Source organism: Hakea prostrata, chromosome 7, assembly GCF_041222555.1.
Source record: "Hakea prostrata isolate BN-2017 chromosome 7, UWA_Hpros_2, whole genome shotgun sequence".
Taxonomy (NCBI): Eukaryota; Viridiplantae; Streptophyta; class Magnoliopsida; order Proteales; family Proteaceae; genus Hakea; species Hakea prostrata.
The window spans coordinates 71,653,528-71,667,725 of NC_142606.1; the positions used below are offsets into that span (position 1 = coordinate 71,653,528).

Here is a 14,198-nt window from a genome sequence, read left to right on the forward strand (position 1 = left end):
GGGGGGGGGGGGGGGGGGGGGGGGGGGGGGGGGGGGGGGGAGAGGGGAGGGGAGGGGGGGGGGGGGGGGGGGGGGGGGGGCGGGCCGCGCCGCCCGGGGGCCCCCGCGGGCCGGGGGTCGGGGCGGGGACACCGGGGGGGCGCGGGGGGGGGCGGGGGGGGGCCCCCCCCCCCCCCCCCCCCCCCCCCCCTCTTCCTCCTTCAACCATGTGGCACTTTCTGAAATTTCCAGAAATTACAAAACTAGAATTTTAGAAACCAAAGAAATCTAACCTAAACCCTTGGCTTCAGCTACCCAACCCATGACCTGTCCGAATCAGGAATTAGAATCCCATCCTTAGATCCTAGCTTTCAGCCCTACCCTCTCCTCAAAACCCTAGGAAGATCTGAAATTCATCTTCTTAAAAACCCCAAAACTCCTTAACCCCTCAGGCCTCATCTAAACCTCAAGCCTTTTTAGGATTAGTATCCAATCACCTATTGAACGACTCGACCTAACCCTAGCCTCAATTCAAACCCTAGAAACCCTCGATTCTTAAGAAATCCTAATTCCCAAAACCCTAGAACTGCAATTGCAGCAATTCAATTTTAAAATTTAAATTATAACTAGGTTTCAGACCTTGCCCACTAAACCCTAGCCCCTAAAACTTAGCCGAACCTAACCCTACCCCATTCTCAACTCTAGAACCCTCTTACCAGCCCTAATTCCATACTGGTAGGGTATTTTAGAACCCTAGAAGACTGCTGTCTCAGAAAGAGGATCTGAAGTGGACCTAAATCAGGGCCTTACTTCCATCAATGAAGCCCTAGATCCTGGTTCACATCATTATATCTATAGGGGTTATAAATATGTTTTCTCAGCTTTGGAGGGATGTCAACTTAGTCACTTATCTTTTTTTTCTTTTAGTGGTTTATGCATCTGCACATATTAAAACTCTCAGATAAGCTGTAAAAGTATAGGAATTTCCTGGGAAAATTATTGGTTTAATAGCATAAGAATTGCTTGTTATATGTGGATATGTGGACCTGACTTGTTCCTGAAGTTACATAACATGGATCTTATTATTGTTACTATAATTCATTGTTGTCGTTTATAGTTACTTAAAATGGATTCCTCTAACAGAATTCTTGTCTGTTTAATCAAAGGTTCTTGGGGACATGGTGGAAAGTATTGCAGGAGCACTACTTATTGACACCAAACTTAACCTCGATGAAGTGTGGAAGGTTTTCAGACCTTTACTTTCGCCTATTGTGACTCCTGACAAACTTGAGTTGCCACCACTGCGTCAACTAAATGAATTATGTGATCATCTTGGATACTTCATAAAAGAGAAGTTAATAACTAAGGGAGACATGGTTCATGCTGAACTCCGCTTACAACTGAAAGATGTCCTCTTGGTTGGTAATGGATGTGAGAGGAATAGAAAAGCATCAAAAGCTCAAGCAGCTCTTCAATTGTTGAAAGACCTAGAGGTTTGTTGATATTAAATATTGCATGTTCTGATTAGTTTGCTGGAATTTATGCTTCGGTTTATTGTCGCTTTTGTAATATTTTCTTGGTATCCTATTGAAAGCTAAACAGTGAAAGATTAAGAATGTCGAAACAAATGATTAACTCCTGTGATTGTTTCTGAAGAATTGCAGTTAAAACTAATGTACTAAGCTTCCAACAAACTATTAGTGATTTATTTTTGGGTTTCTTACGTGCACCATGAGGAAGCCCTTTACATGTGCCCTCTCCAAAAATCACATAGTATGTTTACATCCTACAAAACTGCTTATATTTCTGTTAAGGTCATCATGAAATGACCAAGTTACCCTTACTAATAAAGGGCAACAATGAACCATTAATGAAATGTTCATTTTACCCTTTCCATCATTTTCTTCCTTCTTAAGCGGAGCAGAAGCTTGACTTTCAGAGCGGAGAAAATAAGAGACCAACACAAAAACTAAAGAAGAAATGAAGGAGAAGAAAGTTGTTGTTAGCGATCAATGAGGAATCACACAGATCACAGATTTTTTGCAGTTTTTAATTTCCTGCATGTAGAGATTGTTGAAACTGAGATATCTTGATCTAAGCCACTTCTTCCTCATGCTAAAGATCAATCCAATTTTCAAGGTGTAATCTTGTTTATTAGTCATTCAACGTGGCATTAACTTTTTTTTTTCTCCCAATTGGTTTTTGGAATTATTCTTCATGGAGTGGGAATCATCTTTGAAGCTTCTATGGTTTTAAGTATACATCATTATGAAGTCGTAGTGAGAATCATCTCTGAAGCTTCTGGATCAAACCCATGATTAGATTTAGAAATCTAGTTGCTACCTCTTATCACATTGGATCTCTTGAAAGCTGCCCTTCTCATGGAGCTTCACCTTGGTGGAGAATTTCTTCTTGGCAAGCTAATACTTGGTCTATAATTTGTTCTTGTTTGCTTCTAGGGCTGTAAAATCTTCCTTCATTGTCTTCACTGGTTTTAAACCCAAAGAAGATTGAACAAGAGGGAACAAGAAAGAGAGGTGGGCTTCACTGCAAACTTGTTGGTTACCTTCTGAGGTGTTCTAGTGGTGCTGATGCAGTGGAGGCAGAGGCCAGAGAAGGAGAAGCCTGAGTGCTGGTGGTGGTGGTGCTGATGCTTTAGAGAGGGAGAGGGCCTAGGAGGAGGAGCTGGAGGGGTGGGGCTGGGTTAGAGAAGGGTATTGAAAGAATAGAGTTTAAGTAGTTGGTAAAATGGTCATATTATCCGTACAGGGATAATATGGTCATTTTGAGTTTTATCAGTTAACATTTAACAGATTGGGTTTTATATAATTTGGACCTATTTTTGAAGGGTGCTTGTTATCCACAATTGTTGGATGGGCGCATGTAAAGTTTTTTTTCCCCCCCCTTGTTTCCTTGGGGGGGTGGGGGTGATGTGGAGGTGTGTGCATGTAAAAAAACCTTTATTTAAAAAAAGAAACACCATGAACTTATGTGTATCTTCTGAAAAATTCAAGTCATAGTAAGGGATTTTTCTATGATCAGATTAGAAGTCATGTTCTGCCATATCTTGTATACTGGACACCATAAAGTGTTTTTGTTCTTGGAACCTCAAGTTTTGAAAGATTTGTGAAAGTAGGAAACATATGACAAGAGATGACAGTATGAGTACAGCTTGGTAAAGTTATATGCTTAAGAATTTGTTCCACTTATCTTTGCTTGATGACATAGTTTAATGTTGTAATGTTTGAAATGTAGCAGGAAAGAGGTATTTCACATTCACTCTATGTTTCTAAGCAGAAGAAACTGGAACCCACCAATGGTTCCTCTTTCATGGACATGGCTGTTAACGACAATCTTCAACCAAATGATGAGGCTGTTGTGGGATCAGTCTCTCTTAAAAGACTAAGGACAGTTGAAAGCCTGCACCCTGTCAAACCTTCTGGAAATAATTCCGTTTCTGAGGATGCTATTGAGAAAGTTTATGACCCCAAGCTTTCTCCTCCAGGTATACATCACCGATATTTTCTTCCACATCATGATTTTGAGTTTGTAAAAGAAGGGGCCAGGCAAATCTATTTTGACAAATTACCTTATTGCTTTTACTGCTAGCTTTAACTCATGGTTGCTGAGTTAGGTAGATCAGAAAGGAATCCAGTATGTTGTGCATTCTCCTGCATCCTCTTGTTGCTAGATTTAACTCATGGTTGCTGAGTTAGGTATTCAGAAAGTAATCCAGTATGTTTGACCTCTTCTCTCAACCCTCAACCCTGATGTAAAGTTTGAAATTCTTTTGCTTCTATTGCATATAGGTGCTCAATATATGGTTACTACGAGAAAGACAAGAGTGATGCAGTTGCTTGGTTCATGAGGGTTAATTAAGGGTTTAATTTTCTGATTTCATTTTAATTTGCACATAAGTACCCAAAATGTGCCTTACAGTTAATTAGAATTTAGAATATCTCCTTTGTTTTTCAGATTGGGGCCATCAATGCTTCTCCTCCAATCCACTTGGCATTTGGTGGGCATGATCTTGTTGAATAACCTTTCTTTTTCTTTTTTTTTTTTTTTTTTTTTTTGGGGGGGGGTTTAATTTTGGATAAGCAAGCTTCGTATTAGAGAGCGGAGGGTGACAGAATAAACAGTGTTTTGCTGCCGGTCCCAAGCCCGGGTAAAGGAGGAGGGTTGGTGCGTCAGGTCGGCAGCCGGCACCGGAAAAAAATCTAGCCAAACCGTTTTTCATGGATTCGACCTTATATGATAAAAGCTATGCTAGGGCGTTTCCCTAACAAAAGAAGCGACACGCTACACTATGGCCTGAGTGTAGTGATAAGTGGGCAAGGGTTAGCTAGGGTGTCCCCTGTAAGCGACGTGTCGCATCGGCGCCCGGATGCGGTGAAAAGTAGGCAAGGGTTCTCGTGCCGTGGACGAGTGCGGGTAAAGAAGCTAGTCCATAAGCATAGGATTAGATTGGCATCTTGGAACATAGGATCTTTAACTGGTAAGAGCTTAGAATTGATAAATGTTATGAGGATAAGAAGGATTAATGTAGCTTGCATCCAAGAGACTAGATGGAGGGGTAAAAAAGCCAAAGAGTTGGATGACTTTAAACTTTGGTATACTGGGGATAAAACAAATAAAAATGGAGTGGGTATAATAGTGGATAAAGATTTAAAAAATGAATGTGGTGGATGTTAAAAGAGTGGGTGATAGGATTATTGCTATCAAGCTTGTAATGGAGAAAGAGTTCATAAATATAATTTGTGCATATGCACCTCAAGTAGGATTAGATGAAAGTCTAAAGCTAGAATTTTGGGAAAATATGGATGGATTAATGCAAGGAATTTGTCAAGGAGAAAAGATTATCATAGGAGGTGATTTAAATGGACATATTGGAAAAGATCAAAGAGGATATGAAAGTGTTCATGGAGGATATGGTTTTGGAGAAGGGAATGAGGAGGGGATTTCAATTTTGGATTTTGCTACTGCTTTTGATCTATCTATTATAAATACTTACTTCAAAAAGAGAGATGAACATTTAATTACTTTCAAAAGTGGACAGCATAGAAGCCAAATAGATTTCTTCCTAACTAGAAGAACTGATAGATTGTTGTGCAAGGATTGCAAGGTGATACCGGGGGAAAGCTTAACTGCACAACATAGACTTGTGGTCTTGGATATGTGCTTAGTCCCAAGAACACATAAAAGGTCCAAGGTAAACTATCCTAGAATAGATGGTGGAATTTGAAAAGAGAGTACTCTAAATCCTTCGTTAATGAAGTAGTCAAACAAGGAAAATGGGATTTTAAAGGGGATACCAATGCAATGTGGAATGAGATGGCTATGTGTATTAAGAAGGTGGCTAAAGATGTTCTAGGTGAATCAAAAGGAAAGATCCATTCTTATAAAGAGACATGGTGGTGGGGGATAGTGAGGTTCAAGCTGCCATTAGGAATAAAAAAGCTAGTTTTAAGACATGGCAAAGAACTAAGGATGTTGAGGATCTTCAAAGGTATAGGTTGGATAGAAATGAAGCTAAGAAAATTGCGGGAAAAGCAAGGGAAATGAAGTATGAAGAGTTATACAATAAGTTGGGCACAAAGGAAGGGGAAAAATCTAGTTATAAGATAGCTAAGATGAAGGATAGGAAGAGTAGAGATCTTGACCATGTTAGATGTATTAAAAATGGAGTTGGTAAAGTATTAGTTTGTGAGGAGGATATTAAGAAAAGATGGGAAACCTATTTCTCTAGTTTACTAAATGAACATTCTTCAAGCACTTATGTTTCGGACGATTACACTTTTCACCGAGGCACCAATGTCTGAACTTATATACGTAGAATTTCGATGTCCGAAGTAAAAGAAGCTTTAAGGAGGATGAAACTCGGCAAGACACAAGGTCCTGATGAAATCCCAATTGAAGTATGGAAGAGCTTAGGAACCCATGGACTAGTTTGGTTGACTACGTTGTTTAATAAGATTATGAGCACAGGGAAAATGCCAGATGATTGGAGGAGAAGTGTTGTGGTTCCAATTTACAAAAATAAAGGAGATATTCAAAGTTGTAATAACTATAGGGGCATTAAATTGATGAGCCATACGATGAAATTATGGGAGAGAATAATTGAAACCCATTTGAGACATTTAACTACAGTTACGGAGAACCAATTTGGGTTTATGATGAGAAGATCTACAATGGAGGCTATTTACTTAATTAGGAGACTCATGGAAATGTATAGAGAATGTAGGAAAGATCTTCATATGGTATTTATTAACCTAGAAAAAGCTTATGATAGAGTCTCTAGAGCGTTAATTTGGCAAGTACTAGAGAAAAGAAGTGTTGCAAGTAAATATATAGATATAGTTAATGATATGTATGATGGTTCGGTGACTAGTGTTAGAACAGTGGGGGGACAAAGTAATTAATTCCCGATAACAGTTGGGCTACATCAAGGGTCAACTTTAAGCCCATATCTATTTGCACTGGTAATGGATGAATTAACCAAAGACATTCAAGATGAGGTCCCCTGGTGTATGCTTTTTGCGGATGATATTGTGTTGATTGATGAGACCCAAGTAGGGATTAATATCAAATTAGAATCATGGAGATTAGCTTTGGAATCAAAAGGCTTTAAACTTAGTAGATCGAAGACAGAATATTTAGTTTGTAACTTTAGTCATGATCGGGCAGATGATGAGGTGGTGATACTTGACGATAAAGAGATTCCTCAGAGTAATTGTTTTAGGTACCTAGGTTCAATCATAAGTAAAAGAGGTGATTTAGAAGATGAGGTTTCCCAAAGAATTAAAATAGGGTGGATGAAGTGGAGAGGTGCATCCGGGGTCTTATGTGATCGGCGTATTCCATTAGAGCTTAAAAGGAAAATTTTATAGGACCGTTGTTCGACTAGCTATGATGTACGGTGCAGAGTGTTGGGCTGTTAAAAAGAATCATATAGATAAACTCAGTGTAGTAGAAATGAGGATGCTAAGATGGATGAGTGGAAAAACTAGGATGGATAAGATAAGAAACGATCATATTAGAGTTGGTTTGGGAGTTGCTCCCATAAGTGATAAGCTTAGAGAAAGTCGTTTGAGGTGGCACGGCCACGTTCAACGGAGACCTATAAATGCTCCTGTACGGAGAAGTGATAGAATCCATATTGAAGGAACTAGAAGAGCCAAGGGTAGACCTAAGATAACCTTAGGAGAAGTGGTGAGAAAGGATATGTATAGCTTAGGCCTTGTATCTAGAATGGCCTAGAATAGAACGATTGGAAGGCAAGAATCCATGTAGCCGACCCCATTTAGTTGGGACAAGGCTTATTGTTGTTGTTGTTGTTTCAGAATTCAAGAAATGCATCCTTGATGTTACATGTGGTCAAAACAGGGTCCCTTTTTATATTGTCTTAATTGATCATCCATTCAGCCATCAATGTCAAATGCCTCTGCCCCTCCTGGATGCATAGTTCCTGTTGTATACTGAGGAATTGTTTCTGAGAAAATTGTGTTCCTATCCACATTGTTTCTGAGAAAATTGTGTTCCTATCCACAGCCCCTAAAGGGGTATTTAGAGTTTACAATCATTAGGTAAGACAATTTTGAGAATGAAAGGAATTACAAGGTGGGAAGGAAAAGAAAAACCATAAATATATCATACTAGGAATCCTTGGACAGGTTCCTATTAGAGCTAGGAAATAAAAATGGAAAAAGATAGGGAAGTGTCCCTCTCATGGACTTGTGCTAGCACTATCTAAAGCAATCTTGAGGGAGGGAAACCTCTTCCTGAAACACCCCTGAGAATACTCCACTCATGTTGGGGGCATAGGTGTCACACTTGCCCAACTTGGTTAAAATAGGATGAAATACATGTCCAGGTAATTCTTTGGTGAAGACATGCTTTTGATCTTCGGACTTCACAAATGGCATACAAATATGCTGCTTTTTAACTTTTCTTTGATGAAATGTCTGTCTAATCTCCACATGTTTTGTCCTATCATGCTGTAATGCATTATGCGCTATCCTTATAGCTGCTTTTTGTCATAATAGAGCATCATTGGAAGAGAAACTTGCACACCAAGGTCTTCAAGTAGACCACAGCCATAGTAGTTCACAAATCCCTTGATTCATAGGCTGAAATTCTGCTCGGCGCTTGGTCTTGCAATAACATTCTATCTTTTGCTATGCCAAGTGACCGGATTTCTACTGGCAGAAGTACAATAACCTGAGGTGGGCTTCCTTTCATGTGATCCTCCCCAGTCTGCATTAGAGTAGGTTTCAATCAAATATGATCATGTGGGGATAGAAGAACACCATTGCCTGGAGCCAACTTCAGATAATAGAGAAAAACAGTAGACATGTGATTGGGATGCAGATCATGCATGAATTGAATCACAATACTAATAGCTGCAGCAATGTTAGGTCAATTATGAGCACGGTCATCAAGGTGTCCGCCTAGGCACTGGCCACCTTTTTGACATGCAGGATTTCAGCCGCTTTATCACCTGGGCACTAAAGCAGCTACTTTTTTTAACATTTTGCACCTAAACTTTTTTTTTATTACATCATATTTTATTCTACAAAACTATATATCAATATAATAGTTATTCATTTCGGATTCGGGAATCACTAGATGGAGAATCATTCAAAATAATGTGATCTATTATACCATCGATTGGTCAAAAAAGCAATAAAAAAAGGGAGAAAAAAAAGAGTCGGGTAAAAAGAATTAAATGCCGATTTGGATTCAAGAATTATTCGTTTAGTTAAAAAAGAGTCAGATAAAAAGAATCGGATGTTTAAGTCTAGCAACAAGCAAACAATTGTTTATATTGTAGACCACATCATGCATATTTTTCCCCATACCACAAAAGATATTTTCCCCACACTTTCATTTTCATATTTATGATTTTATATAGTTCATAATCGTATATTATAATGTTATTACACTGTATGTATTACCTATTTACCTGGAAAATTATTATTACATTTATGTTGGTAATTCTATTGTACATTTGTATTGTGATGAGATGAACTTATGTTTGTTTTTATGTAATATTTCATAATCAAAATACTTTAACATTTTTTTAGCTTATGGTAAAACTATATCAGTTTCTTATATACTATTTATGCCACATAAAATAGTATGTATTAAAAAAAAAGTGCTTCAACCTCTTTGGTTGTTGTATTACCATTTAAGTGCTGATTTATCACCTAAGCGCTTAAGGAGTGCCCCAGCCGCTTTGGTTGCCTTGACAACCTTGACTATGAGATAGGTAGATTAATTTTCCTACCAGTTGTTGATAATGACTAGTACCTTGTTTCACTTGGATGACAACTTTGTAACCTGTTTCAGATAACAAGTCTACAATAGACTTTCTTTAGGGCAGAAATATACTTTTAGCATAATTAGCAACTACAATCCCTGGAAACTACCTCAACTTTCCTAGATCTTTAATTTTAAACTCGTTACTCCAAAACTTTTTCAGGTTGTTATTTCATCACCATCATTTGAAACTACCTCAACTTTCCTAGATCTTTAATTTTAAACTCGTTACTCCAGAACTTTTTCAGGTTTTTATTTCATCACCATCATTGCCTATCACAAATATACCATCAAAATAGACAATTAAAATGGTTACATTGGACATGTTTTTTGATGAATAGGGTATTGTCAACATTATTTTGTTTGTATCCTAGTGACAAGTGACACCATAGCCTTGTTGAACCTTCCAAACCATGCTTGAGGTGAATGTTGTAGCCCATGTGATGCAAGTCGGAATTCGCGTAATTTCCTTTAGGCTTTGTCATTAGAGAAAGTTGGAGGAATTTCCATATAGACTTCTTAATCTAATTCTTCATGTAGGAAGACATTCTTCACGTTCAACTAGTTTAGATGCCATCCCAAGTGTATAGTACATGCTACTATGCAAATAATACTCTTGACAGTTTCAACTTTGCATCTGGTGCAAAAGTCTCTTGATGGTCAATTCCGAAGTTTCGAGTAAATTCTTTTGCAACCAATCTAGCTTTGTATTGATCAACAGATCCATCACTGTTTTGTTTCATTACAAACACCCACCTACAACCAACAAGGCTCTTGCCTAGAGGAAGAACAACAAGCTCCCAAGTTTCATTCTTGTCTAGTGCTTTCATCTCTTCTAGCAGTGCTGCCTTTCTCTTAGGATTTGCATAAGCCTCTTATCGCTTCTATGAGATAGGTATCAAAGGAAAGGGATGACATGAAACTACAATATATGGGGTAAGTGCATTTCCTAGCACTCTTACGAAGGGCTATAGGTTCCTCGAGAAAGATCCTTACTGGACAGCAGAGCAGGTAGAGATCAAAGCTTTGCTTTTGGAGAGGATTCTTGTAATGGTGAAACTATTATGGTAGTCATCTCCTGGTGACACCTACGAACATACGTCTTCATAGGACTTCTACCAGGAGGCTACTGCTCCCCCTCACTTAGTATTTCTAGTTGCTTTATATGTGGCTCTGGCTGCTCTGTAGCAGACTCTGGCTGCTTGTGGGTGGCTCTGGCTGCTCCATCTTATTTGAAATTGTTGGATGAATATCCATGTCAGTGTAACCCGGGATAGACAGATCTTCACCAGAAATATTCTACTCCTGGAGAATGTCAAGTTAAAAAAGGATACTGATTCTTGAAAGATGATATCCACAGAAACAAAGAACTCGCGTGATGGAGGATGCTATCATTGATAGCCTATTTGGGAAGGAGCATAACCTACAAAAATACAATTAAGACTCCATGGATCAAGCGTGCCTAGGGGGTGATGATTCTAAACATAACATTCACAGCTGAACACCTTAGGGTGTGGGAGAAACACTTCTAGAACCTAATATAGGTAGAAAGTCTCATTAGCTATAACAATAGGACTATTTGTAGTGGATTTAGAGGAAGAACTAAACATGAATGATTACAAATCATATGAGAAGAAGCCCTTGAATCAATGATCCAAGGGGTGGATGTAGAAGTAAGTAATGTTGTGTTACTTGCATGAGAAAGAGTTGTGGCAGAAGTACCAGTGGATGTGGAAGCATCCGTTTCAATGTTCTGGAAGCGACAAAGAATTTGACTCACATCATCTCGTAGAGTCTTAGATAATTTCCCAGAGGAAGATCCAGAAGCATTATCGTTAGATGTCACCTTTTCTATACCACCATCAGATACAGCATGATTGTTAAGTTGCTTAGCCCATTTTAGCTTCCCATGCTTAACCCAACAACTAAGTACCACATGTCTAGTTTTGCCACAATGACTACATAGGTTAGATGACTTATTTGTCGGCTAAACACCATGACCACCTGATGATCAACTAGCTTTCCCTGAACCACGACCACAACCTCTATCGCGAGTAGAAGTAAAAGCTGGACTTTCCTCTTTAGAACCATTCCCAGGAGGGTGTTTTTTAGGCAATATAATTTGTTGGGGCTGGGAGTAGGCATCATTGAGAATGGGAACATGTTCACCAGCTAAGAGATGTCCTTTTTTATGCCTTTACTTCAGGATTGAAACCACCAAGAAATTTAGACACAAAAAATTCATATATCTGAGCTTTAAGCTTCTCAATGACAACAGCGAGGGGCTGAAAAATGTCCAACTCCTCCATGATGCCTTTACAAGAATTATAGTAGTTCTGAAGAGTTTTATCAGTCTACCGAGACTGAAATAACTTCTCATAAATACTATTGATGCATGTTATATTTGTCTTGGGAATATGTTTTTTGCAAATCTTGCCACATTCCCTTGGCAGTTTTTTGAAATATAACATATGCAGCTATACCAGATTCCATGTTGTTCCACAATCAGATCTTAATAATAGCATCTTCTTGGGCCAACTTGTATAGGTTTTTTATCAGTTTCGGCAGGAGGTCAGACTCAATAAACCTTTGAAAGAATATAGACACAGACAGTTTGGGACCATAATAAGTAGCTGGAACTACCTTTCAATTTGATGGATGTGATCTGTACATTCACAGTATCTCCTAAAGGTCCCTTGGACTCAGCAGTACTCATGGTAGAATCACCCGTTATGATTGACATGAAAAACTAAAGTAGATCTTACAAGAAGAAAGGACACTAGCACTGAAGTGGATAGCACAGAGCATGAACCACAGCCTAGAAGCATAAAAAAAATGGCAGCCTGAACTTGGGAGAGTATATCAAATTATATTCTGCAGAACCATAATAAAAAGGTAGTACAACTGAAGTCGATCCAAGTTCTGGGGTCTTCAGTACTGGTAGTAGATACAGGGAAATCAGAATACATGAAAAACCAATCTAAAACATATTATTTGCAGCAATAGGTGGCTGCACACCAAGACAGAAAAACCAAAACCTCTCAGAAGACCTCTATTTGTAGAATATTGGTTTGATTTCTCATACAATGTCAGAAATCATACTCTAAGAATCAAACCAGATGCAAGATTGTAGGAGGCAAGGAAGAAGAAGAAGAAGAAGAACCAGCAGGTTAGAACAATAACCTGCGATTCTGGATAGTCTCCCTAGAATCGGCAGGCCTCTTTATTTATAGGCTGCAACTTTCCAATTACAACCGTACTTCTAGGATAAGTAATTCTGACCTCCAAAAAAGAAAACAAATATTAAAGAAAAGAACAGAATAATATGACAGAAATTCTGTCCAAAATAGAAACAAACAAAAACAGAAGGTACGAAAAAGGAAACTTCAGATTGCAGCGATCCAATCTAAAACTCCAGCTGTATCCAAACCTTGCGCAAATCTCAACACACATCAGAAGAAAGACATAGTTGTAAGTTACATTGCAAAGTACAAGACTAGAAACAGCAAGGCACTAATAAACTCCTCCAACTCCTGCTCCACCAGATCCTGTGGCTCCTCTATGTCCTTGAGCTCTAGCCAACTCCAAATGATATAAGTTTTTAGCTACATCTTCCTGCACCTCAACAGGGACTCTGTTGTACCTGGATTTATCTGCATAAAGTCTAACCAAGTGCTGCTTTAACCATGTTTTATCTCCAGCTGAGACTTCACCTGAGTTGTTAAACGCCATCCTCTATCTTCTTGCACCCATCAAGAATCCACATAGCCATGCAATATCATCCTCCACCATTGTGTAGTTTTAGGAAGTAAGAACTAGGAAGCAACCTGTAAATTGAATTGGAAACCATAATTTTCAATGCCATATTGAAATAATTAAGGTACTTACAGAATGCTAATCAAACTATCTAAGTGCGTGTTCAAAGTTCAAACCTAATGCTGACATGGAGAGAAATTGTGATTGGTGAGTATCACTAAACATTATGGAACATCTTTCATGTTTGATCAAGAAGGTTTCCCATGTCATCTCATTCCTAGAGTACCTATCATAGGTGTCTACATTGTGCATATATGTGGTATTATCTACAAACTTAAGGAACAACCACCTAGGTAACCTTTAATAGTAAGGCATCTGAAAGCTCAGAGTGATGGTCTTGATAAGGTGTATATGGGTTTCTAAAGTAGTCGCTCAATAAACCACCTTCCTTCTCATACTGATTTGGCTAGGGTTGGCTTCATATGGATACTGATGACCTCCATACTGAGAGTCTGCACTATAATCAGAAGCCGTACTATAATCACTAAATAGATACTCATATGATGATTGCCAAGGCTGATGATGGTGACCACTAGTGGTGTAAATGCTCATACGTCTCATCCTCTATCAAATCATCTATACTCATATCACTATGCTCCTCGTGTAAGTCGTAATTCTGCCTCTTGTAAGTAGTAAGGGGCTGGGAGCACCTTGGTCCTAATCTTGCATAGTATAGGTAAACTATGACTCACTTGTGAATCAAATTGGTAACTTTCCCTTTTTGACTTCCTCCATACTAGCTCTTTGTTCTGGATTTTAGATTTTTTTTTCCTTTCGCTCCTATTCTTATCTCAGCATCTTGGAATGAAGAGATATATCTCAAGAGATTTCACGAGTTCTCAAACCATGACAATAAGCAACTTGTTTTGCTCTTGCTTCATACTTTTTGAAATTATATTATTAAATCTAGAAGTTCAAAATAAATAGCATAATTGATGGAAAGAAAAACAAATTTGACTCCATAAGCTTGTAGTCCTTCTAATGGAGTCTAATTTGTATTAGAATCATTTCCAAGACATTGATATTTTTTATAATATTTAAATTTTAATTTCTAAAAGGATATACATTTTAAATTGAAATTT

The 14,198-nt window shown here is 38.4% G+C and overlaps 1 protein-coding gene across 2 annotated transcripts in view; it reads left to right on the forward strand.

Moving 5' to 3' along the window:
- Nucleotides 1–14,198, forward strand: part of DCL3 (dicer-like 3) — a 75,214-nt gene that overhangs the window by 59,121 nt on the left and 1,895 nt on the right. Inside the window, exons 22-23 of one of the 2 annotated variants that reach the window (XM_089161938.1) lie at nt 1,146–1,472; nt 3,235–3,484. In XM_089161938.1, the coding sequence (XP_089018064.1) occupies nt 1,146–1,472; nt 3,235–3,484 (577 nt within the window). The remainder of the gene's footprint in view (nt 1–1,145; nt 1,473–3,234; nt 3,485–14,198) is intronic. The other variant, XM_089161939.1, reaches the window with a different exon arrangement.